This window comes from Lithobates pipiens, unplaced genomic scaffold (genome assembly GCF_037356315.1).
Source record: "Lithobates pipiens isolate NorthernLeopardFrog02 unplaced genomic scaffold, aLitPip1_a1.2 Scaffold_18, whole genome shotgun sequence".
NCBI lineage: Eukaryota > Metazoa > Chordata > Amphibia > Anura > Ranidae > Lithobates > Lithobates pipiens.
In genome coordinates, this window is record NW_027507758.1 from 631378081 (window position 1) to 631405521 (window position 27441).

The following is a 27441-nucleotide window of genomic DNA, read 5'->3' on the forward strand; positions in this document are numbered from 1 at the left end:
TTATGAGGGGCTCCCACCATCCCTGTGCTGTGCTGACTTCCTCCTGGGGCTGTACCCCTGCTGTGCTCAGTATGTCAGCACAGCACAGGAATGGTGGAAACCCCCCATAATGAGCATAGCAGAGGTACAGCCCCAGGAGGAAGTCAGCATAGCACAGGGATGGTGGGAGCCCCTCATAATGAGCACAGCAGAGGTACAGCCCCAGGAGGAAGTCAGCATAGCACAGGGGTGGTGGGAGACCATCATAATGAGCACATGGCTGCCATGCACAGCTTCTCCAGTTTTGATCCCCCGCACTGTTCGGGGTCACCGGGGATGTGCGGGGTCACTGGAAATTGTTTGGTGTTACCAAGCATGTGCTCTCTGCACATCCCCGGTGACCTCAAACAACTGATCCGAAATTCATAAACAAAAGTTCGTATTGCGTACAAAATTTGGACGCATGGCAATTCGTATTTCGGATCTTCCCGAACTTATGAATTTGGGGAAATTCGTACGAATTTGAGATTCGTACGAAACTAATCGCACATGCATAATAAACACATTTCACATTTACAGAAAGCAAACACAAAGTTACAGCATCACATATCATTGGTCTGTTGTGATGATGCCCTGATGTGTTTCGACCCATGTGGTCTTCAGGGGGTAGGTTTGCTATAAAGAGATATATTTAGTATCTCAAAAGAAGGAGATATTCCAACATGTATTCAATTATATATATTCAAGGTATAGTTACTTTTAGGCCGCGTACACACGGGCGGACTGTTCGCTCAACTTTGTCCGCTGAACAGTGTTTCAGCGGACACTCCGCTCGTGTGTGGGGCTTCAGCGGACAGTTTCAGCGGACAGTTTGACGAACAAAGTTTTTCGGAAATTCCGAAAAACTGTCCGCTGAAACTTTGTTTGAGCGAACAGTCCGCCCGTGTGTAGGCCACTTTCGAAATGAGCAAACTGTTCCCGCTCGGAGGAAAGTCTGCTCATTACGAGCGCGTCTCCAGGTAGGCGGGGCCCGTGAAGGAGACGTCGCTGGCCCCGCCGCCTGGTATGGACTTAAAGGGGAACCCCAACGCCGAAAAAAATCGGCGTGGGGGTCCCCCCAAAGTCCACAACAGACCCTTGTCCGAGCACGCTACCCGGCCGGCCAGGAAAGGGGGGCGAGCGAGCGCGCCCCCCCTCCCGAGCCGTACCAGGCCGCGTGCCCTCAACATGGGGGGTGCCTTGGGGAAGGGGGGGCCGCGCGGCCCCCCCACCCCAAAGCACCTTGTCCCCATGTTGATGAGGACAAGGGCCTCTTCCCGACAACCCTGGCCGTTTGGTTGTCGGGGTCTGCGGGCGGGGGTCTTATCGGAATCCGGGAGCCCCCTTTAATAAGGGGGCCCCCGGATACCGGTCCCCCACCCTATGTGAATGAGTATGGGGTACAATGTACCCCTACCCATTCACCTGTAAAATAAAAGTACCCAAAAAAAAATGGGGACAAGGTGCTTTGGGGTGGGGGGGCCGCGCGGCCCCCCCTTCCCCAAGGCACCCCCCATGTTGAGGGCACACGGCCTGGTACGGCTCGGGAGGGGGGGCGCGCTCGCTCGCCCCCCTTTCCTGGCCGGCCGGGTAGCGTGCTCGGACAAGGGTCTGTTGTGGACTTCGGGGGGACCCCCACGCCGATTTTTTTCGGCGTTGGGGTTCCCCTTTAAGTTCATTCCAGGCGGCGGAGCCCGCGACGTCTCCGTCGCGGGCCCCGCCTACCTGCACACGCGCTCGAAATGAGCGGACTGTTGCCTCGTGTGTGGGCGAGTCCGTTCATTTCAAAAGTTGCGCGGACTTAGTACGACGAACAAAGTTTGCTGTATTTGTCCGCTCAAAAAGTGCCGTGTGTGGGCGTGTTCGTTCATTCAAAAGTTTGAGCGGACTGTTTGACGAACTTAGTTTCGGCAGACAGTCCGCCCGTGTGTACGCGGCCTTACTGAAAGGTGAAACGAGAGAACTACTGACCAGAAATTTAAAACCGTTGGATCATTCCCGAGGGTCCATACCCCATTCGTGTCCCAAAGGTGGGAAGAATTGATCCGATGTGACTTGCACGCAGTCACGCTGAGGACACCCTCAGAGGGTAAGGGAGGCCAACACCTGCAGAAAATTCCCAATGATATCAGTGCATCAAGAGGGGATTCCAAAAAGTCATAACGTATTACAAAATGTCAGATGGATTCCAATTGTTCATTAATATCTGTCTCCTTTATGAAGATCTGGAACACCAAATGCCAAACTGATTCCATATGTTTATTAGGTATTAAGATAGTCATATATTGTTATAGTAATTCGTTTGTATTGGATAAGGTGTATATGTGTTGTTCTGACAATAGTAGTGTGTTTTGTGAAAATGAAAGAAAAAAGTAATGTGTAAGGCCGCGTACACACGGGCGGACTGTTCGCCCAACTTTGTCCGTCCAACAGTTTCGGCAAATAGTCCGCTCAAAATTAGCATGGACGGACATGGCCACACACGACGAACGAACAGTTTGCTGAAACCGTGCGCGATGACGTGAACGGCAGTACGACGGGACGAAAAATACGACGTCCTATACACTGCATTATAGCTTTCGGCGTGAAAATCCTTTTTGAGCATGCGCGCAACTTTGTTTGACGAACAAGCCTACACATGAGCGGACTGTTCGCTGAAACAAGGTTTCAGCGGACAGTTTTTCGGAAATTCCGAAAAACCTTGTCCGTCCAACTGTCCGCTGAAAGCCCACACACGAGCGGACTGTCCGCCCAAACACTGTTCAGCGGACAAAGTTGGGCGAACAGTCCGCCCGTGTGTACGCGGCCTTAGGGTATGAGATGGATGTGTTGTGAGAATAGATGGGGAAGAGGAATGGAGTGATTGCAAAGTGAAATAAACAAGGGGACAAGAACACGTGAGATGTGAGTGGTGGTGTGGGAGGTGAAGGGGTGCTGGAAACTACAGAGTAGGGATGAGCCGAACACCCCCCGGTTCGGTTCGCACCAGAACTTTCGAACGGACCCCGCGTTCGTAACGAACGTTAGAACCCCATTGAAGTCTATGGGACTCGAATGTTCGAAATGGAAAGTGCTAATTTTAACGGCTGATATGCAAGATACTGTCCTAAAAAGGGTTTGGCGACCTGACTCCTGCCTCAGGGGACATGGGTCAATGCAAAAAAAAGTTTTCAAAACGGCCGTTTTGGCGGGAGCACTGATTTTAATGACAATTAAAGTGAAAAAAAAAAAAATGAAATATTCCTTTAAATATGGTGCCTGGGGGGTGTCTGTAGTATGCCTGTGAAGTGCCACGTGTTTCCCGTGTTTAGAACAGTCCCTGCACAAAATGACATTAAACGGAAATAACACCATTTAAAACTGCTTGCAGTTTTAATGTTATATCTGGTTCCTGCAATATGGTTGAAAATCATTCAGAAAAATGGCATGGGTAGCCCTCCCTGCCCATTACCAGCCTATTTGGGTCTTGTATGCATATTAAGGGGAACCCCGTACCCATATTAAAAAAAGGAAATGCGTGTGGCCCCCAGGCCCTATATACTCAGAACAGCAGTATACAGGCGGTGCAAACAAGACAGGGACTGTGTAGGTTTGTTGTGTTAAGTTGAATCTGTTTGTAATTTTCAACTGGTACATTTTTAAAATGTAGCTCCAGTAAAAAAAACTATTTTTAAGCTTTTTGGAAAACATAGGGAAGGGTTATCACCCCTGTATAATTTGTTTTGTCGTTCATCTTTTTTCATCTCACTTGCTGTTGTCTCCTTCCGTTTGCAAGTAGGAGATGTTTGTAAATTGGATGTTTGAAAGTAGGGGCCTGCCCTATATGCTCTGCAGAAATGGCGGAACAAGGTGTTGGTTTTGCCACAACATTGTAAGCCCTCAAAGTGACTCTTGGTGGGCGCTGGAGCGCCCTGCTGTGAACGATTATATCAAGAATTGTAATTACATGCCATTGTTGAACAGTGGTAGAAAAATTGACCTTTGGTGGTTGTGGTGCTGGTGCCACAACACTATAAGTCCTCACCGTTACTCTGGGTGGGCACAGGAAGGGGCCCTCCTGTGAAATATTATATCAAGAATTGTAATTACATGTCCCTGTTAAACAGGGGCAGAAAAATTGGGCCTTAGGCACTGCTGCTGGTGCCATCACACTGCAACCTCTGCCATATACTCTAGTTTTATTGCAGGAATTAGCCCTGCTGCAAAGCATTGCATCAAAAATTGTAATTAAACGCCCCTGTTAAACAGGGGCAGAAAAATTGGGCCTTAGGCACTGGTGCCATCACACTGCAACCTCTGCCATATACTCTAGTTTTATTGCAGGAATTGGCTCTGCTGCAAAGCATTGCATCAAAAATTGTAATTAAACGCCCCTGTTAAACAGGGGAAGAAAAATTGGGCCTTAGGCACTGGTGCCATCACACTGCAACCTCTGCCATATACTCTAGTTTTATTGCAGGAATTAGCCCTGCTGCAAAGCATTGCATCAAAAATTGTAATTAAACACCCCTGTTAAACAGGGGCAGAAAAATTGGGCCTTAGGCACTGGTGCCATCACACTGCAACCTCTGCCATATACTCTAGTTTTATTGCAGGAATTAGCCCTGCTGCAAAGCATTGCATCAAAAATTGCACTTAAACGCCCCTGTTAAACAGGGGCAGAAAAATTGGGCTGCTGGCATCACCCAGAACCAAAAATGTTCTTCCAACATATCAGCGGAGGAGGAAGAGGATAGACAATCAACATAACAGGACAGTCACTCAGCATCAGCATAGGCAGTCTTGAAGGGATGTGGTATTTCAAAAAAAATTATTCGGTTACATCAGCTTCAGGTGCTTGGTAGCTGTGGGTGATCCAAGACTGATTCATCTTGATGAAGGTCAGTCGATCAACTGATTCGGTGGACAGGCGCACCCTGTGATCGGTAACGAAGCCACCAGCAGCACTGAAGGTGCGTTCCGAAAGAACGCTGGATGCAGGACAGGCCAGTAGCTCAATTGCATACTGTGCAAGCTCTGGCCAGTGATCCATCCTCAAGACCCAGTAAGCCAGAGGATTTTCAGTGGGAAAGGTGTCCAAGTCTGACCTTGCCCCTAGGTATTCCTGCACCATGTAAATTAGACGCTGGCGATGGGTGCTGGAACCAATCATACCTTGGGGCTGCGGACTAAAAAATTGTCTGAAAGCATCAGTCAGACGGCCACCTTCTCCACCGCTCCTTCTGACTGATGCCTCAGCAACACGTTGTCCAGGACCAGGAGTTTGTGACCTCCCAGTCTCTGGGAACGCGTTGCACAGAGCTTTCTGCAAGGCCTCCCGGAGATGTCTCATCCTCTGCTCCCTCTGCGATGGCAAGATAAGGTCGGCAACCTTACCCTTGTACCGTGGATCAAGGAGAGTGGCCAGCCAGTAATGGTCCCTCTCCTTGATCCGAAGAATACGAGGATCCTTCCGCAGGCTTTGCAGGATCAGGGAGGCCATGCAGCGTAGGTTAGCTGAGGCATTCGGTCCGGAGTCCTCTGGGTCACTAAGGACAACATGATCCGCAGCTACCTCCTCCCAGCCACGTACAAGTCCACGTGTTTCTTGGGACTGTAAATCATCCCTATAAGACTGCTGCTGCTGATGCTGATGCTGAGTGCCAGCCTCCACCTCCATGCTGACACAATCATCCTCCTCCTCCTCTTCCTCCTCCTCCTCTTCCTCCTCCTCACCCTCTTCCTGTGTGATGGGTGGCACAGCAGGAACACTGTCTGGATAAAGGGGGCCTTGAGAGGCAAGGAAGTCCTCCTCTTCCTGCCTCTGTTCTGCCTCAAGTGCCCTGTCCATTATTCCACGCAGCGTATGCTCCAAGAGGTGGACAAGAGGTACAGTGTCACTGATGCATGCACTGTCACTGCTCACCATCCTTGTGGCCTCCTCAAACGGTGACAGGACAGTGCATGCATCCCTGATCATGCCCCACTGGCGTGGTGGGAAAAAACCAAGCTCCCCTGACCCTGTCCTGGTGCCGTAGTCGCACAGGTACTCATTGATGGCCCTCTGCTGCGTGTGCAGCCGCTGCAGCATGGCCAATGTTGAGTTCCATCTGGTGGGCATGTCACATATAAGGCGGTTCTTGGGCAGGTTCAACTCCTTTTGGAGCTCAGCCAGCCGAGCACAGGCATTAAATGATCGGCGGAAATGCACACAGACTCTCCTGGCCTGCTTCAGGACATCCTGTAAGCCGGGGTACCTGCCCAAGAACCGCTGCACCACCAGGTTAAGGACGTGAGCTACACAGGGCACATGGGTCAGTTGTCCCTGTCGGAGGGCGGAGAGGAGGTTGGTGCCATTGTCGCAAACCACCATTCCTGGCTTAAGCTGGCGTGGCATCAACCACCGCTCGGCCTGCCCCTGCAGAGCTGACAAAACATCCGCCCCAGTGTGGCTCCTGTCCCCCAAACAAACCAGCGCAAGCACGGCATGGCATCGTTTTGCCTGCGTACTTGCGTAGCCCCTGGAACGCCTACGGAGAACCGCTGGTTCTGAGGACAGAGCACTGGAAGAGGCCATGGAGGAAGAAGAAGAGGAGGGGGTGGAGGAGAGAGGTGTGTCACAACCAATAGTAGCATTTTGGAGGCGTGGTGGCGGAACAACCTCCAACACTACTGCACCTTGTCCTGCATCCTTCCCAGCAGCCAGAAGAGTGACCCAATGGGCCGTGAAAGACAGGTAACATCCCGGTCCATGCCTGCTGGACCATGAGTCAGCGGTAATATGCACCTTACCGCTGACCGCCCTGTCCAGCGAGGCAAGGACATTGCCTTCCACATGCCGGTAGAGAGCCGGAATCGCCTTCCGTGAGAAAAAGTGGCGTTTGGGGACCTGCCACTGAGGAACCGCACATTGTACAAACTCACGGAAGGGGGCCGAGTCTACCAACTGAAAAGGCAGCAGTTGAAGTGCTAGCAATTTAGCCAAGCTAGCATTCAACCGCTGGGCATGTGGATGGCTGGGAGTAAACTTCTTCCGCCGGTCCAGCAGCTGGGGCAGGGACATTTGCCTGCTATAATCGGATGTGGATGTACCACTAGCAGAGTTCCCGGAAGCACTTGGCTGTGACACACCTAATTCTACACCTTCATTCCTCTCAGAGCAGGTTTCAGAGAGGACTGAAGGTCTAGTGGGGTTGGAGATGCCAGCTGATGAGGAGCAAGGAGAGGTCCGCTTTGTTCTTTGGTGTGGGTCTTTGAGGTACGCTTGCCAACGAGCTGCATGGCAGGTCAACATATGTCTGGTCAAGCATGTGGTGCCCAAGCGGCTGATGTTTTGGCCACGTGAGATACGCTTGAGACATATGTTGCAAATAGCAGCGGTGCGATCTGATGCACTCGTCTCAAAAAAGGCCCACACCAAAGAACTTTTAGAATAACGCGCAGAGGAAGCGCTCTGCGCAGGCGGAGCTCTGCGGTGTGATTCAGTCGGTGTGCTGCCCCTAAGCTGGCCCCCGGAGGGCATCCTGCCTCGTTGGACATGTGCCTCCTCCTCCTCCTCCTCCCTCCTTCCAGGCACCCACGTGGAGTCAGTGCCCTCATCATCCCCTCCCTCTTCATCGCTGTAGTAAACCTGGCAGTATGCTGCAGCTTGTGGAACATGACTGCCAGATTGCTGTGCTTCTTGAGCATCCTCTCTCTCTGCGCTCACGCTACTGCCTTCCTCTAGCTGAGTGTCATCATCAGAGCCCACCAAACACTGGTCATCCTCCTGGAGCATGTACCCAACACTGTGCTCAAAGAGTTCAGGAGACTCCTCAGGAGGACGTGGTGGGTCTAGGGAAGGAGTCACTGATGATGACATTGAGAGGAGGGAAGACGATGCGTTGGCAGCTGCTTTGCTACTACCCTGAGACTGGGTGAGAGAGGATGAGGAGGATGAAGAGGGCTTAGTCATCCACTCTACCAAGTCGTTGGCATGTTGCGGTTCAACATGTCCAGCTGCAGAAAAGAAGGACAAGCATGTCCCATGGCCACGTGCTGATGACAATGCACCGCGTCCACGACCAGCACTGTTGTCTCTAGACACAGAGCCTGCTTGCCCTCTTTTATCGGCTCACGCCTGTCTGCCTCTCCTTGCTGGCCTTCCAGACATGGTAATGGCCTGAAGGGAGTTGGGTAAAACAGTAGTTGGGTAGTTTATATTGTGCTGTAGGCACACAACACCCACTAACTCCTGCAGATGCCTTTTTTATAGAACAGCAGAGTTAAAGGGGTATATACAGATGTATACTGTGCTGTGCTGGAAGCACACACAACTTCCAATAACTCCTGCAGATGACAATTGGGCCCAAATAGAGAACAGCTATGTAGGTGGATTATAGCGGTATGTACTGGGTACAGAGCACGCAGACAGCACGCACTATCTCCTGAGTGACACTACTGACTGCAAGCGCTATTGTTAAAGATGGACCACTAGCTATATAGGTGAGGTGAATATCACGGTGTATACTGCGGTCAGGGCACGCAGACAATAACCAGAAAACAGCAGAGTTAAAGGGGTATATACAGATGTATACAGTGCTGTGCTGTGCTGGAAGCACACACAACTTCCAATAACTCCTGCAGATGGCAATTGGGCTCAAATAGAGAACAGCTATGTAGGTGGATGTACTGGGTACAGAGCACGCAGACAGCACGCACTAACACTACTGACTGCAAGCTCTATTATTAAAGCTAGATCACTAGCTATATAGGTGAGGTGAATATAGTGGTGTATACTGCGGTCAGGGCACAGACAGTAACCACTACACAAGAGCAAGATAGTAAATCAGCCAAAAACGATTGGTGTGTAACTGTGTTGAAGGTACACAGAACACCCACTGCTTCAGACGCCAACACACTACACGAGGCCGCCTCAAAGGCGGCCTTATATAGTGTGGGGCGTGCACTACACAGCCTGAGCTATGATTGGCCACAGGCAGGACGCCTGTGGCCAACCATGGCTCTCCGCGCTACTGGCGCTGCGATTGGCCAAGCATGCGGGGTCACAGTGCATGCTTGGTCAATCGTGAGCCAGCAATGCATTGCGCCATCGCAGTGCATTGTGGGCCACACGAATTTTTCCGCGAACGGCCCAAACGTTCGGAATTCGGCGAACGCACGAACGACCAATGTTCGAGTCGAACTTACGTTCGACTCGAACACGAAGCTCATCCCTACTACAGAGTATGAAGTGAGAAAGGTGTATGACAAGCCGAGAAGAAAAAAAAAATATTATGTATGAACAACATGTAAGAGAAAAAGCTGACGAGATGTATGAGGGAGGGAAAGGGCCAAAAAGACAGTCCAAGTATGCAGGAGTAAAAGCGATCTAGTGAAAGGGGTGCAGGCGCACAAACCATAAATATGGTTTGACAACATAAGCCTAATGCCCTGTACACATGGTCGGATTTAGAAAATGTGCGATCGGATCATGTTGTCAGAAAATCCGACTGCGCGTGGGCTCCATCTGACTTTTTCCGTCAGATTTTCCTACGCACAAAGTTTGAGAGCAGGATCTAAAATTTTCCAACAACAAAATTGCATCAATTCCGATCGTGTGCAGACAATTCCGACGGACAAAGTGCCACGCATGCTCAGAATAAACTAAGAGACGAAAGCTATTGGGCTACTGGCACGTTTATAGTCCCGATGTAAAAGAAATATAACCTAACCCACCACCATGATATGTATTTCAATAAACAACTCACCAAGCTGTCTGGCCAAGGTAGAATAATTGCATGGACTAGATGTAATGTGGGACGGTGCAAGATAACTAAGGATACATTTGAAAGTTTGAGAGCTGGATCTAAAATTTTCCGACAACAAAATCTGATCAGACTTTTTCCGATCGTGTGTAGAGAATTCCAATGCCACACATGGTCAGAAAAAATTTGGAGACAAAAGCTATTGGCTACTGGCCTCTATGTAGTCCCGACGTATGTGTTTGACGTCACCTCGTTCAGAATGATCGGATTTTCCAACAACTTTGTGCGCCCGTGTGTATGCAAGTTTCAGCCAAAATCTGTCGGAACAAAAACGACGGATTTTGTGGTCGGAATGTCCGACCTTGTGTACAGGGCAGAAGTGTATATATAAATGCTATAAAACATCAATTGACTAAGATGGAATGCCTGGCTTCAGCTATAGAATGAGCCAAAGACTCAATAGACAGAAGCAAAGATGCAATATTAAGGTATATTTTAAAGATGGTAACCTGAAAGGGCAAATTGGGAATCAATCATGATTGTATGAAGTACTTACATGGAGCCATTCATGTGGCATGCCTGCAGGTTCAGGGGTGTATGGGATCCTGTCTTGATCCACATGCAGCCTAAGGTTATTTATAGGGCTTCCTGAATTCCACTTATAGGCTGTAGGTGCCGACCACTTCCGCCCCCTACCTACAACTGAGGAAACCCTCAGAGGGTAGGGGAGGCCAACACCTGCAGCAAATTCCCAATGATATCAATGCATCAAAAGGGGATTCCAAAAAGCCCTAACATATCAAAATGTCAAACGAATTCCAATTGTTTATAATTGAAAATTGGAAAGGTGAAAATGTGGGGGCAGTTGCTGATGCTGACCAATGCACATGACCACCTGGAATGAATAATGGACTATCTCGGTACTGATACAATGACAAATTAATTGTAATAAAAATCTAATTTTAATACATAAAGAAAAAAAGTATACACCACAAATAACTAGCTACTAACGGGTTCCCCCGTAGAGTTTCTGTTGGAGTGGAGTATAAGATGTTTCCTCTACCGGTTTCGTGGTATAAACCGCTTCTTCAGGAGGAATGGTCTATGAGACAGATAATACATTTAGACTGAACATAATTACAAAGCAAAAATACATTTTAACAACATGTTACATTCAACGTTAAGGTAAGAAGACCCGCTCACTCATTTGGATGAAATCAGCTAGCGACAGGTCCTGACAATCCCCCCCTCCCCCGCGGCGGACAAGGGGGATTGAAAGTGACATTCTCTAATTAAAAAGTAATAATAGAATTGAGATATGCATGAGTTTGGTACAAAAAGTGATATGATGAAAAGGGTAAGAGGACCAAACCAGTGCTACCGTAGGACCAATAAGGGGGGGAGGGGGAAGAGGAAAGGGGGGTTAGAGAAGGGGGGAGACGGGAAAGGGGACAGAGGGGGGAAGAAGGAAATTAGGGGAGGGAAGAAAGGAAAAAGGGGGACCAAGGGGGCAAAGAGAAAGGGGGTAGAAAGAAACAACAATATGGGGGGGAGGAAATGGATGGGAGCGAGAAGAAGGTGGGGAGAGAGGAGCTAGGGGGGACCCGATGGGGATAAGGTGGTGAAATATAGGCATGAGGAAAAAAAAAGGAAAAATTAGGGGGGAAGTGATATAATGGGTATGAGTTGAGTGGATGTATTGTGTGAAGTTGGAGGGGAAGAAAAAGATGGAGTGAGTGCAAGGAGAAATAGACAAGTGAGGGAGTACTGAAATCTACAAAATATGAAATAGAGAAGGTCAAGAATGTAAAGTGTAAGCGCCAAGCATGTATGAATATAACTCTTAAAAATAGCAAAGCTGAAAAGGGAAAACACTAGTGTGTACGTATACCTATAACAGATAAATACAACGTGACCCCAAGTATGGGGATAACCACAACATATATGAAAAGCAAAATAGTGAATATATAAACATTGAAATCTATATATCAATGGGACTAAACGTGTGGATATATATCTTAATAAGAAAATAACAGAAAAAAATCCCACTTTACTGTGACATAACCCCGAACAAGGGGGTAACAACAAAATGTGCAGAAAACATCAGGGGTGCACTGTGGCACCCCAGATGATGACCTGTAGGTCGAAACGCGTCGGGAGGACTCCGCCACTGCCTATTTTTCCTCTGACATGCTTATTGATCACAATGGAAATGTGAGTTTGATATTCTATTTTTATTAAAGCAATTTAAAAAAAAAAAAACTTTATTATGCTATGTCGGCTCTATTTTTCTACTTTCATGCCTGAACTGTTGCCGGAGCTGTCTATATATATAAAAACGGTGATTACACGCAGCCTGTCATACTGAATGAACCATTTGTGTTTGGATCCCCCCCTACGGTGGAATGCTGAATCTAGAGTTGCAGTAGCTGGGATTACAAGCTATAACTGACCCCTTAGGCATATGTCTATTCGGGTCATGTCCATCTGGTAAGCCTGTGCTTCTTAAGGTGGTGGGAGCTACACTGGGTGGAATTACCTTTGGTCACAGTAAAGTGGGACTCTCGTGGACACCGAAGTTTATTGGGACTTACACTTCACACGTTTTTGCTTCATTATTTTATGGACTTTAGCGTCTTTATTATTTATATGCTCATGTGGATGTTTTCTGCACATTTTGTTGTTACCCCCTTGTTCGGGGTTATGTCACAGTAAAGTGGGATTTTTTTCTGTTATTTCCTTATTAAGATATATATCCACACGTTTAGTCCCATTGATATATAGATTTCAATGTTTATATATTCACTATTTTGCTTTTCATATATGTTGTGGTTATCCCCATACTTGGGGTCACATTGTATTTATCTGTTATAGGTATACGTACACACTAGTGTTTTCCCTTTTCAGCTTTGCTATTTTTAAGAGTTATATTCATACATGCTTGGCGCTTACACTTTACATTCTTGACGTTTTCCGAGCTAAAAAGATCCCAGTTTTAGCGTGTTAGCAGCCTTTTTTTCAGTTTTCCTCTGTAGTTGACTATTGCGCAGTGTTATTGTGTACATTTAGCTTCTATGAAATAGAGAAGGTGAATGACATGATGAAAAATAAAAACGTGAAAAAAAGGGACAGGTGCTGATGACAGAATGTTTGAGGGGAAAAAAGACACAGAGGCAGTCCAAGTATGCTGGGGTAAAAATGATCGTTAGTGAGAAGGCTGCAAACGCACAACCCATGAATATGGTCTGACGCTATAAACCTAAGTGTATAAATGAATGCTATAAAATGTCAGTTGACTAAAATAGGGTGCCTGGCTTCAAGTATATAACGAGCCAAGGACTCAATAGACAAAAGCCAAGATACAGTGTGGAAGTATATTTGAAAGATGGTAACCTGAGAAGGCAAAAGGGGAATCGACCATGATTAAAGGACGTACTTGCATAGAGCCATTCGTGTGGAATGACTGTAAATTCAGGGATGCAAGGGATCTTGTCATGGTCTGCATGCAGCTTAAGGTTATTTATAGGGCTTCCTGAATTCCACTAATAAGCCACAGGTTCAGACCACCCCCCCCCCCCCACCTCAAAGATGTGGCATCCTGGCCGCAGAAAGAGCGGCCACAGTGTGACTGCCCCAGCGTCCCGGAAGGCAAAAAGCCCCGACCACCGTTGTCACTTCCGCCATAATTACATGACGTCATGGCGGGGTGCACACACACGGGAATCCCGCCCAAAATTCCCCCCCGCCGCATATGTTCACAGGTGATCCAGGGACGCCGCCGACAAAGTGTTGCTCCCTCCAAAATAATTTTGCCCGCCTGTTGGAGCATGGTCGGGGAACGCAGGGGCCTCTGCATTCCCCCACCCTGCCGAGAAGCCACAGGGAGCCGAGCCCCCGCCCAAAGAGACACTGGAAACCCACAACGGATATAAAGATGCATGAGTACATAGAATACAATTACAATAAATGAGAAGCAGGAACATGCAAAATGGACCAAAGTTAAACAATGTTCCAATCTTTTCGTTTGTTATTCTCTATGGTCATATCTAGTGCATTACTAGAGACCTATCTATTTTACGTAGCTCTCGTGTGTCAGAGGGGCATAAAAAAAATGGATATGAAAACCAATAGATATGTTAATTGGTCCATTATTGGTGACCGATGGGAGAAGGATTCCCTTATATCAGTGGTTGGTGAAAGAAGGAAATGCTTACTGTCATGAAATTGTTACTGAGAGACAAAAATTGTTCATTACACAAAGAACCTCTAGAAACCTTTGGAGGAACCCTGGCTGAGAAAGGCTGTACTAGGCAGTAATATATTTCTATCACCTTTGGTGGGAGTGGAGATGACTCCATCTAGGATATACAGTACATACACACACACACACACAGCACAAGGCCGTGTTCACACTACACTACGAGATGTTTCTCAGAGCTGCAGTTCCTCTGAGCTCCACAAGGTGGTGATCTCACCTCTACCCAGACAGGAAGTCTCTATGGAATACAGACAGGAAGTTATGTCAAGTACTTACAGGAAGTTTCGGGTGAGAGGTGAGTTGGGAGGAAGTATCGAGAAGACATTGCTGGAAGTGGCAGTAGAGGAGGTAATAAGATCTTATTTTCTTTTTATACCCAGTAACCCCCTGTCATGTCCGTCCTCTTCCTCCATAGTCACTGTGATGTCTTTTATCTCCAGCAGATGATGATACACACATATATAGTGTGAAAATGTAGAATAACCCCTTCAGGGGCAGAACATTTTCCAATTTATGTGGCCAAAACATTCTCCTCATTTTATTTCACTTTATTATTCTTTTTTAATGGCTTATATGACTCTTCCTCCATAGACACCGTGATGTCTTTTATCTCCAGCAGATGATTATATGCACATATATAGTGTGGAAACCTCGCGGGAGGGAGTTTAACAAGACTCATGGCCACTCATTAAAATGAGAAGAAAAGAGGTTTAACCTTAAACTACGTAGAGGGCTCTTTACTGTAAGAGCGGTTAGGATGTGGAATTCCCTTCCACAGGCGGTGGTCTCAGCGGGGGTGGCATCGATACTTTCAAAAAAACTATTAGATAAGCACCTGAACGGCCGCAACATAAAGGGATATACAATGTAATACTGGCATATAATCACACACATAGGTTGGACTTGATGGACTTGTGTCTTTTTTTTCAACCTCACCTACTATGTAACCCCTTCAAGGGCAGAACATTTCCCCAATTACGGGGCCAGAACATTCTCTCCATTATGGAGATGTCACCTTTCCCACCAATCACCTTCTCACCTCATCAGTCTATACTAGGGTTGCCATCACATCCCTTTAGGGTTGAATATATATTTTTTTTATTAACCATTTTTTAAAGTAAGGCAGTTGGGGGTACAGAATAAAGAAAAACAGGTGGGGTGGGTGGTTGTGGTTGAAAGCCACCACCACACTAACGGTACATAGAGTTAGGTGGTGGAAATGCAGATATCACAGATAGTTGCAGTCAATATCCTAAGCATTTCATGTATCTATGCAGTTGGGTATACAGAGTTGAACATAGGCCTGAGGTAGGGGAGGAGGGGGGGGTAAAGTAGGAGAGATAAGAGGGGGGAAAGTTGGATGGGGGGTATACATATGCTTTCAGTGCGATTGTAACTGTTTTTCACAGCTTGGGTGGTTGGGAGGCCGTTCACAGGTGCGTGGTCATCAAGACATCTGGACCAACTACTCCGGTGTAGTTCCGGCCGTTAAAGGGGTTGTAAAGGTTTGTTTTTTATTTTCTAAATAGGTTCCTTTAAGCTAGTGCATTGTTGGTTCACTTACCTTTTCCTTCGATTTCCCTTCTAAATGTTTTTTTTCTTTGAATTTCTCACTTCCTGTTTCTCCTCAGTAAACTTCACACCATCATCCGAGCGGTGTTTAGTCAGCCAAAACAGCTTACTGAGGAGGAACAGGAAGTGAGAAATTCAGACAAAGAAAAAAAACAGGAGCTTTTCCTTCAATTTCCCTTCTAAATGTTTTTTTTTCTTTGTCTGAATTTCTCACTTCCTGTTCCTCCTCAGTAAGCTGTTTTGGCTGACTAAACACCGCTCGGATGATGGTGTGAAGTTTACTGAGGAGAAACAGGAAGTGAGAAATTCAAAGAAAAAAAACATTTAGAAGGGAAATCGAAGGAAAAGGTAAGTGAACCAACAATGCACTAGCTTAAAGGAACCTATTTAGAAAATAAAAAACAAACCTTTACAACCCCTTTAACGGCCGGAACTACACCGGAGTAGTTGGTCCAGATGTCTTGATGACCATGCACCGGTGAACAGCCTCCCAACCCTTCAAGCTCACCCATGCTGTGAAAAACAGTTACAATCGCACTGAATGTATATCTATACCCAACAATGCACTAGCTTAAAGGGGTTGTAAAGCAAAAATTTTTATTTTTTTAAAATAACAAACATGTCATACTTACCTCCACTGTGCAGCTCGTTTTGCACAGAGTGGCCCCGAACCTGCTCTTCTGGGGTCCCTCGGCGGCTGTCTCTGCTTCCTCCCGCAGGTGCTTCTCACGTTCATGCGAGCTCCCTCGCATTGGTGAGAAGCACCTGCGGGCGCGCTCCCGTGATACAGCCGGCGGCTATAGCCGCTCGCTGTATCACAAGGCCCCGCCCCCCGGCGCGCTGCCTCATTGGATGTGATTGACAGCAGCGCGAGCCAATGGCTGCGCTGCTTTCAATCCATCCACTCCAGCCAATCAGCGGCCAGGCTGAGCGGCGAAGAGGACGGCGGGGGCGAGCGCGGGATTTTCGAGGGGTCAGGTAAGTAAAACGGGGGGACTGGGGGCGCCAGCAGTGTGAGATGTTTTTTCACCTTAATGCATAGAATGCATTAAGGTGAAAAAACATTTACCTTTACAACCCCTTTAAAGGAACCTATTTAGAAAATAAAAAACAAAGCTTTACAACCCCTTTAATTCTAGGCAGGGCTGGTGCTACCACTAGGCAAACTGGTCAGCCGCCTAGGACGCACTGCTGCCTAGGGGGGCCCAGCCGCTGGTTTCCCTCTGCGTCTGCATGCTCTGTAGGCTGCAGCATGTAACTAACTCAGTCCAACCAGTACTGAAATTAGAGGTGCAGCGCAGCACTGGAACCAGCACTAGAGGAAGCAGAGCTAATGCTTCCTGTATAATGGTGCCTTCTGTCACATGGGCAGGGCAAAGCGGGTGGAGGCAGGGGTGGAGCCAATGGGGGCAGCAAAATTGGGTTTTGCCTAGGGTGTCAACTCCTTGCACCAGCCCTGATTCTAGGGTGTTTTTCAGCTCATCCTCTAGAGCAGCCTTTCTCAACCTTTTCAACTCAGAGGAACCCTTGAAATAGTTCTCCGGTCTCGGGGAACCCCTGCTGAAAATTAGAAATCTACAACTCATGATACATTAGTGTGATGGTCATTGGGAAGAATTACCTCCGTACAGATAGCTAAAAAGATCAATGGTGTCGGTGGGAACTTATCCAAGAGGCAGAAATGGCCCAATGCTGAAGGAACCCCTAGCAACCTCTGGAGGAACCCTGGTTGAGAATCACTGTGATTCTATTCAGTAGCCTATCCGAGGTGGAATAATGAGCCCAGACATACCACATTTTATGGTGTTTATCCTAGTTGTCTCCCTCACTGGCACGCATCTCCTCCATTAACATGAGATCATTGAGGATGGCGATCCACCTATGGAGGGGGAGGTTACCTCAGATTTCCAATATTTCGTGATCAGCTGTTCAGCTGCCAATAGAAAAAAAATCTAAGGAGGTTATTCAAACACGAATTACCGTAACAGAATGTCAATGTACTGACACTGTAGACTGGCCAATTCGGGGGTAGTTGAAACAGTACGTCATGTTTATTATATTATAGTATACTGTATTGTATCTTATTTATATTCTTCTTTTCCGATTTTGTTAGTCATTTTGATGCTCCTATATCCTGATCGCTATAATGGAATGATCTCATTCATCTCCAAGTTTCCACGCTGTTGTTAATTGGTTATGTACAGTAACTGCACTTTATATTTGATTTATGAATGTGGATTTAAAAAAATATAGATTTTCTATGTTTACAATAAAAATATATTTTTCTATAAATTGTTTGGCCGTGCCTATAAAGTCCAAGCCTCTTGTTCAACTTTTCTGTGTCAAATTAATAGGACGTGGCACTGTTTATTCTAGGAGTATCCACAGGACCACTCTGTGCTGATATAATTAATATTTTCAACTATTTTCTGGTGTTGCCGTGCAGTCTATATATACATATTACTGGAGATCATATGACCATCACATTGCCTCCACCTCCCTCCCTGATAGAATAGAGAAATGCAAAGAAGATTCTAGAAGTCACCAGAGAGATGATGGAGGAGAGGTGAGGAGGATTCTGGGAATTCTGGGACATTATCCAGTAACAGACAAGGGATGTGTCTGGATGGTGACTGTATCATTGTGTGTGTCAGGTTCCTATAAGGTGTCAGGATGTCACTGTCTATTTCTCCATGGAGGAGTGGGAGTATTTAGAAGGACACAAGGATCTCTACAAGGACGTCATGATGGACAATCAGCCGCCCCTCACATCACCGGGTAAGAGGAGACTTTATTGTAAAGGAGAGAGCAGTACGGAGGCTCCACCTAGATCCCCCATCATCTGATAAACACATAGAAACAATGTATTCAGTCAGTGTGTGTGTTTCCTACAGATGGATCCAGTAATGGGAACCCACCAGAGAGATGTCCCCGTCCTCTGTATTCCCGGGATTCCACACAGGAGGGTCACACCATCCCCCAACATCATCAGGTAGATGAGGAACAATCACTGATAGTATCATTAGGATCTGTACATTATCTGCATTATTACCATTGATGTCATTTTTATTATATATTCAGAGTGGAAACCTGAGAGATTCTAAAGTTGAGGGTAAAAAAGAGATAAAAGAGGAGGATGATGAGGATGGGGTGATGGAGGAGTCAAAGTTTCTAAAAGAACACAAAGATCTGTACCAGGACACCATGGTGGAGTCATCCAGCTACAGAAACCCACCAGAGAGATGTCCCCGTCCTCTGTATTCCCGGGATTCCACACAGGAAGATCACACCATCCCCCACCATCATCAGGTAGATGAGGAACAATCACTGATAGTATCATTAGGATCTGTACATTATCTGTATTGTTACCATTGATGTCATTTTTATTATATTCAGAGTGGAAACCTGAGAGAGTCTAAAGTTAAGATTAAAGAAGAGATAAAAGAGGAGGATGATGAGGATGGGGTGATGGAGAAGTCAGACTTTCTAAAAGAACACAAAGATCTGTACCAGGACACCATGGTGGAGTCATCCATCCCCTGTCCTCTGTATTCCCGGGATTCCACACAGGAAGATCACACCATCCCCCACCATCATCAGGTAGATGAGGAACAATCACTGATAGTATCATTAGGATCTGTACATTATCTGCATTGTTACCATTGATGTCATTTTTTTTATATCTTTCAGAGTGGAAATCTTGGAGATTATATTATTGTTGTTAAAGAGGAGGATGAGGAGTATGGAGTGATGGAGGAGTTCTCAGGACACAAGGATATGATGGAAGCACCTAATACCAGAAACCCCCCAGAGAGATGTCCCCGTCCTCTGTATTCCCGGGACTCCACACAGGAAGCTCACACCATCCCCCACTGTTACAAGGTTGGTGGGACAGAGCATCTACAACATGGACTCATGGAGATGATGTGTGGATGCTGAGCTTATATTTTACTAATGAAATTTCATATATTTTTCTTGGATTAGGATGGAGGTCGGATAGATATAAAACTTGAGATTAAAGCAGAAGAAGAAGAGAGGTATGTGAGGGATGATCAGCAGTCTATGGAGGAGGATGGAATAACGGGGACATTTATAGAGGAGGACACTCCTACAGAGATCAGCACAGGTGGGTCATTAACACTAAATACATTCCTCCACCCATACTGCTCACTGATTGGTCCAGAGTAGGGCAAGGACTGGGTGATATCAGCCTGTAATCCCCTGGTCACTTTCCTGTGCTGTGTTCCCCGTCCTGTATTCCTGGATTTCTCTCGGATAAACTTCCTTCTCTGTGCTGCAGACACAATTTATGTATCTAGACTGGATTTATGGAGATTCTGGGGTTCAGCTGGCAGCAACATTTTCATTTTCTGCATAGGCTTTATTAAACCTAGGCAACTGGGGTATGTGTCTTGAGTCTTCTACGCCATGCCTGGCTCTAGTTAAATCTCTCGCAGGGTTACTTGTTCTGTTGTCTGCTGGCTGTACCGGGTGGAGGGATATATCTGTATAGTCTCAGACCCAAGTCACTGAGTGCAGTCTCAGGAGATGGGAGGCAGTGGTGTGGGACCTCTGCAACTTGTCTCATGTAAACATTTCATCTTCCACTGATTACTGAATACCAATATCATGAGTCCTGACCCTTACACTGTATAATTTATATTGTTAATTACATACTCCTGACCCCTGCACTATATACTCTATGCTGTACATTACATGATTCTGATACTGTATAGGCCTAACTTTTGTATCCTATATAATAAGTTGTACATGACATAGGCCTTAATTCTTTCGCTCCCATTTTCTACCTGCTGGATATTTGATATTTGATTGGCGCAGACTTTTACAAGCCTTACAACCATTACACCCTTAATTACTTACCAACGGGGAAAATTCTGACACTTCTCTCCTAATCTCCTTGTTGCTACAAAATGACCTACAGTATCTCAAAAAAAGTGAGTACACCCCTCACATTTTTGTAATTAATTTCTTCTATCTTTTCATGTGACAAAACTGGAGAAATTGCACTTTGCTACAATGTAAAATAGTGAGTGTACAGCTTGCATAACGCACAGCCATTGATATCTATTTTGCTGGCAACAAAAGTGAGTACAACCCTAAGTGAATATGTCTAAATTAGCCATTTTCCCTCCACGTTGTCATGTGACTTGTTAGTGTTACAAGGTCTCAGGTGTGAATGGGGAGCTGGTGTGTTAAATTTGGTGTCATCGCTCTCACTCTCTCATACTGTTCACTGGAAGTTCAACATGGCACCTCATGGCAAAGAATTGTTGCTCTACATAAAGATGGCCTAGGCTATAAGAAGATTGTCAAGACCCTGAAACTGAGCTGCAGCACGGTGGCCAAGACCATACAGCTGTTTAACAGGACAGGTTCCACTCAGAACAGGCCTCTCCATGGTCGACCAAAGAAGTTGAGGTCACGTGCTCAGTGTCATATCCAGAAGTTTTCTTTGGGAAATAGACGTATGAGTGCTGCCAGCATTGCTGCAGAAGTTGAAGGGGTGGGGGGGTCAGCCTGTCAGTGCTCAGACCATACACCACACACTGCATCAAATTGGTCTGCATGGCTGTCATCTCAGAAGGAAGCCTCTTGCTGAAGACAAGCAGACTATGGACATGGATTACTGGAACCATGTCCTGTGGTCTGATGAGACCAAAATAAACTTATTTGGTTCAGATGGTGTCAAGCGTGTGTGGTGGCAACCAGGTGAGGAGTACAAAGTGTGTCTTGTATACAGTCAAGCATGGTGGTGGGAGTGTCATGGTCTGGGGCTGCATGAGTGCTGCCAGCACTGGGGAGCTACAGATCATTGAGGGAACCATGAATGCCAACATGTACTGTGACATACTGAAGCAGAGCACGATCCCCTCCCTTCAGAGACTGGGCCGTAAGGCAGTATTCCAACATAACGACCCCAAACGCATCTCCAAGATGACCACTGCCTTGCTAAAGAAGTTGAGGGTAAAGGTGATGGACTTGCCAAGCATGTCTCCAGACCTAAACCCTATTGAGCATCTGTGGGGTATCCTCAAATGGAAGGTGGAGGAGCGCAAGGTCTCTAACATCCCCCAGCTCTGTGATGTCATCATGGAGGAGTGGAAGAGGACTCCAGTGGCAACCTGTGAAGCTCTGGTGAGCTTCATGCCTAAGTGGATTAAGGCAGTGCTGGAAAATAATGGTGGCCACACAAAATATGGACATTTTGGGCCCAATTTGGACATTTTCACTTAGGGGTGTACTCACTTTTGTTGCTAGTGGTTTAGACATTAAAGTGGATGGCCACCCTAAAAAAAACAGCATTAATATTCTTAAAAAAAAAAAATAAGAATTTTTTTTTTTTTTTTTTTACCTAATCTGCCTCTTCCTACTCCTCGGTGATCTTCGGTCTTCTCTTCTCCTCACGTTGTCTTCTGGGTAACGGGCTGCGCTGTATTCTGGGAACTGTGTGTTTCCTAACACAGTGCGTCACATTCACAAAGCGCAGTGCGACTCGCGCAATGCACAGTAGGAAACGGGCAGTGAAGCCGCAAGGCTCCACTGCCTGTTCCCCTTAGTGAGGATGGCGGCGCTGGAACCCGAGAGCTGAGGGACGGGTCGGCCTTGGGCGGCCGACATCGTGGGTGCCCTGGAAAGGTAAGTGTCCTTATTAAAAGTCAACAGCTACACTTTTTTTTTTTTTTTTTTTTTTTTTTTTTTAGCTGCTGACTTTAAAAAAAAAAAATTCCCCGCTGGAACACCCCTTTAAAAGAGAAGTATGGGTTTCTTTTTTTTTTTTTTTTCCTAATCATACTTACTTCGGTGGATGCAGCATCGATTCCCCCGGCGCCTCTGCACTGAAAACTGAGCAATCGAACATCGCCGATCGCTCGGTTTTCACAGCTCCTTGAGCAGAGAGCTGCAGACTGTCAGTCACAGCTCTCCGCTCTTCTCCCTTCACGCTCGGTGGAGCGCTGGGCTGTGGAGGGGCAGGAGTGGGTTGTCTCAGCCTCCCAGCTGCTTCCTGAGAGGCTGAGACAGGTGTCAGTCCAGGCACCTGGCGGATTCAGGCTTTATTGTCGTGATGATGCGGTGCCTGGGCTGATTCCAGTGACATCAGGAGAGAGCGGACTTCACCCCGCTGTCTGCTGAAATCAGATCTAAACTGATTGCACTCCTGTGTTCCATAGGAGAAGCCCAGCCAAAAGGAACTCAAGCTGGACTTCTCCTTTATTGGCTGTGTGTTGAGTTATTTTGAGGGGACAGCAAATTTACACTGTTATACATGCTGTACACTCACTACTTTACATTGTAGACAAGTGTCATTTCTTCAGTGTTGTCACATGAAAATATTTACAAAAATGGGAGGGGTGTACTCACTTTTGTGAGATACTGTGTATATATATATATATATATTAGGAGAGGCCCTATATAATAAAATGGTGGGTTTTACAATTTTTTTTATTTATTTTTTTTGCAACAAGGTTTTTCAAACGCAGTATTTTGGGAAAAAAAATACACTTTAATGAATTTTATTGCACACAAACACAATATAATTTTAATTTTTTTGTAAAATGTAAAAGATGATATTACACAGAGTAAATAGATATCTAACATCTCGCATTTTAAAATTGCATATGCCTGTGGAATGGCGCCAAACAATGGTATTCCAAATTGTCCATAGGCGACTCTTTAATCCTTGTTACAGGTTACCAGTTTAGTGTTACAGAGGAGGTCTGGCACTAGAATTATTACTTTCGCTCAGACATTCGCGACTATATCTCACATGTGTGATGCGAACACCATTTATTTATGCATGCGGGACTTACATATGTGCATAATCACAGGGGCGCTTTTGATTTTTTTTTTTTTTATTACTACAGGCATACCCCACATTTAAGTACACCAGAGCATGTATGTAAAACGAAAATGTACTTAAAGTGAAGCAAAACCTTTTTTTTTTTTTTTTTTTACTGCTCAATACATTTACTGCATTGCAATAGTCATTTACAGGCATAACTGATTACCTGAGCAAGCTGGCCGAACCCAATATCGCATATGTGGCATGGCAGTGTCATGTCAAGCTGACCAAGATTTTCCATAGACACCAATGTGTCCGTACTCGCGAGGGTACGTAAAGCGAGTGTACGTCTGTATTAATTTCATCCCAAACTAATTTTTACACTGTCTCTTTAATTTTTTTAAAATTAACTTTTTTGCTATATGATCAACAACATCCCTTGTGACAGCATGGCTCGTGAAATCTACTCTTAATGGGGAGGTCACTTCTCTGGGGAGCCACTAAAATCACCTCTGAAATACAGGGCATCACCTGCTGAAAAGTTTAATACTGGGATGATGCCTGTAGTTGCAGGCTTCATCCCAGTATAACCGCTGCCAACCAAGGACATGATATGACTGCCTACAGTTGGCAAGTGGGTAAACAGAAAGTGATAATGAGGGAGGAGTCAATAACCCAATGATGGGGGTCTTCAGGATCAGTCCAGTCTTCATCTTGGTTGTTCTCCCCCCATCCTCACTCTCTGACCTCTGGTGGGGCTCAGCCCCGCTGTTATTCATGACTAAATCATGGACTAAATAAGGAAGTGCAGGACTTCTTGTGTTGGGAAGATGGCAATGAGTGATAGAGGGGGAGGGGACACTCGTCCTATAATCCCCTCATCACTGTCACTCCTATAAAAGACAGTTCTCGTTGTTTCCTCACTCTCTGACTAAGGTCCATGAATAAAGAAATGATCTGGTAGGAGATCAGAGGACCCATTTACTAGTTACCTTGAGGGGGGAATTGTAAGATCCTCAGAGACAAAGCTGCCTGCTGTGGGCGGAGTCCTGGTTTAGGGGAACCAATCAGCTCATGTCTAATAATAATCTTTTTATTTCTATTTTAGTAGATGGACGGGAGATGAGGAAAACCTCAGAGGATTGTCTCACTTTGTCTCCAGACTGTAAAGTAGAAGATGAGGACATCACACAGTATAGTCCAGGAGAAAACCCGACTACCTCAAATGTCCATCCGGCACCACACAGTGTAGATGGACCATCGTATTCCTCTTATCCTGAGGAACCTCAGACTGTGAGGGACGGCACCGTCCTTCCAACAGATAAGAGACTTTCCTGTACTGAGTGCGGGAAGTGTTTCCATTTTAAATCCCATCTTACTAGGCATAAAAGAACTCACACAGGGGAGAAGCCGTATTCCTGTCCGGAGTGCGGAAAATGTTTTTCACAGAAGTCCGATCTTTACACTCATCAGAGATCTCACACAGGTGAGAAGCCGTATTCCTGTCCTGAGTGTGGGAAACGTTTTTCACAGATCTCCCATGTTTACACACACAAGAAATCCCACACAGAAGAGAAGCCACTTTCCTGTTCTGAGTGTGGGAAATGTTTTTCATTGATGTCCAGTCTTTACAGACATCGGAGATCTCACACAGGGGAGAAGCCTCTTTCTTGCCCTGAGTGTGGGAAAGGTTTTGCAGCAAAAACTGATTTTGTCAAGCATCAGAGGTCTCACACAGGGGAGAAGCCGTATTGCTGTCCTGAGTGTGGGAAATGTTTTTCACAGAAATCTGACCTTTACAGACATCAGAGATCTCACACGGGGGAAAAGCCCCTTTCCTGTTCTGAGTGCGGGAAATGTTTTTCACAGAAATCTGATCTTTACAGACATCAGAGACTGCACACGGGGGAGAAGCTACTTGCCTGTTCTGAGTGCGGGAAATGTTTTGTGCAAAAATCAAACCTTATTACACATCAAATGTCTCACACGGGAGAGAAGCCGTATTCCTGTCTTGAATGCGGCAAATGTTTTTCACGGAAGTATCATCTTTATACCCATCAGAGATTGCACACGGGGGAGAAGCCGTATTCCTGTTCTGAGTGCGGGAAATGTTTTTCACAGATGTCAACTCTTTCCAAGCATCAGAGGTACCACAAGGGGGAGAAGCCGTATTCCTGTCCTGAGTGTGGAAAATGTTTTTCACAGAAGTCCGATCTTTCCAGACATCAGAGATCTCACATGGTGGAGAAGACATTGTCCTGTCCTGAGTGAGGGAATTGCTCCTCACTGAAGTCCTGTCTTCCTGTACATCAGGGATCCCACACAACCCTCGAGGTGTATTAGTGCCTTGAGTGTGGGAAATGTCTTCTATATGAATGTTGCTGGACATCATAGCTATCATGTGGGAATAAGCACACCCTGATATACACCTCAGATATACTCCATGGCTGATCTTCATCATGTAAGAAACAGTTGATAAGGAGATCAGAGATCACCAAAGACATGGATAAAGTGTTGTACAGTGTTGGCCATTGAATGCAGTAGAAAAATAAAAATATAGTCATTACGTTTCATTGGCTGAGTACATTTTGTGGTGTAAGATTTCACAAATACGTAGAGGTCTAGTTTAAATAAAAAATGAGTTGAATGAATGTGACCAGCTGTGATGAGTTTTGGCCATGTTTTGTTTCAATCGTTTTTATTGAAATTTTTTTTAAAGAGTAAAAGCAATATGAACATTCTGCAGAGCAGCAAACGATCCTTGCATGCTCTGTATAGACAGTAAGAGACGGTACATGAGTGCGGGAAAAAACAGGGTCACAGAATCTCTCGGCAATTGAGTGTTGTCTAAACCCACAGGTGAGCATTTAGTCACCAACTTATAAAAGCAGGAATGTTATGTTTTCGTGCTATAACATGGATGTAGAAACTACCAGAACCTTATAAACACTATGGGGTGGTCTCCACACAATCACCCCCTGACTCATATTGTGGGTCAATGAATCCGTGATTTTGAGGCCAAGACCGCCATAACGCTCAATCTCTGGGAGTAGGCCCCCTAGGTAGACATGCAAATTAGCTGTTTTGGAGCAACATCCGACCATGTCTACGCTCCATCGGACAAATTGTTTTGGTTTTCATCTGACTTTTGTTGGCTGTGCGAACGGACAAACTTTCTGGCAACAAAAGTCCGATGGAGCAAAGTCTGATCGTGTGTACAGAAAACCATAGGACTTTTGTACAAAGTACAAACAGGCATGCTCAGAACCAATGCAAAAGATCAGACAACAATACAGAAGTTGACCAAAGGTGGCGGTAAAGAGCAGAAAAACCACGTGATTTGGTGAAAGTTGGCTGAAAAAGTCCTGCTGTGTGTATGCAATACAAGTTCAGGGCCGATGCCCTTTGTACAAAAATCCAAGGGAAAGTTTGTACAAAGTCCTATCGTGTGTATGAGGCTTAAGAGTTCCCCGAATGTAGACATCGCTATCTTGAATAAGAAAGAAAAATAAGTAAAAAAAAGAAAAAGGGGGGCAGGGGGATAAAATTTGGGCTAAGAGAACATGAAGCCAAGGCTGGCAGGTATCAAGGAAACAATGGAAGAAATGAGAAAGGGAGAAGAAAAGAAAAGGGGTCCATCCGAGGATCCTACATCAGCTTGTTCAGACGACTAGATTCATGCATCCGGGACCTGCAGGTAAGCTAGCCAAGGGATATTTTATCAAAAATGGATTGTTTATCATGTAGGACGCTCCCAAATTTTTCATTCAACATGATCCATGTGAGTCTTCGTTTAACTATTGCATTATCTATGACAGGCAGGGGCGGACTGACCATTTGGCCACTCGGGCAGTGCCCGAGGGCCCCGGGCCACTAGGGGGCCCCATCAGGGTTGCCAGCCTCAGTAAAACCAGGGATAGTATGTAAAAATCTGTGGTTTTTTTTTTTGCTTTTTTTTTTGTTTTTTACATCCGTCTCTGAAATTACTCTTACCGACCTCCTTTTGGTCTAAAAATCCAGAGATTATAGCTGTCCCACCTCTCCAGTACCTTCTCAGCCAATAGAAA

General features: G+C 45.9%; 2 protein-coding genes across 2 annotated transcripts in view; one reads left to right on the forward strand and one right to left on the reverse strand.

Moving 5' to 3' along the window:
- The window catches only part of LOC143989984 (uncharacterized), a 114074-nt gene extending 88127 nt beyond the window's left edge, over positions 1-25947 (forward strand). Inside the window, exons 7-15 of the mRNA XM_077490227.1 lie at positions 14280-14349; positions 18020-18139; positions 18228-18351; positions 18468-18565; positions 18655-18882; positions 18970-19173; positions 19264-19455; positions 19558-19699; positions 24483-25947. Coding sequence (XP_077346353.1) covers positions 14280-14349; positions 18020-18139; positions 18228-18351; positions 18468-18565; positions 18655-18882; positions 18970-19173; positions 19264-19455; positions 19558-19699; positions 24483-25645 — 2341 coding nt within the window. The 3' untranslated portion in view covers positions 25646-25947. The remainder of the gene's footprint in view (positions 1-14279; positions 14350-18019; positions 18140-18227; positions 18352-18467; positions 18566-18654; positions 18883-18969; positions 19174-19263; positions 19456-19557; positions 19700-24482) is intronic.
- Positions 1-27441, reverse strand: part of LOC143986879 (uncharacterized) — a 1041669-nt gene that overhangs the window by 983876 nt on the left and 30352 nt on the right. The gene's annotated exons all lie outside the window — the stretch shown is intronic.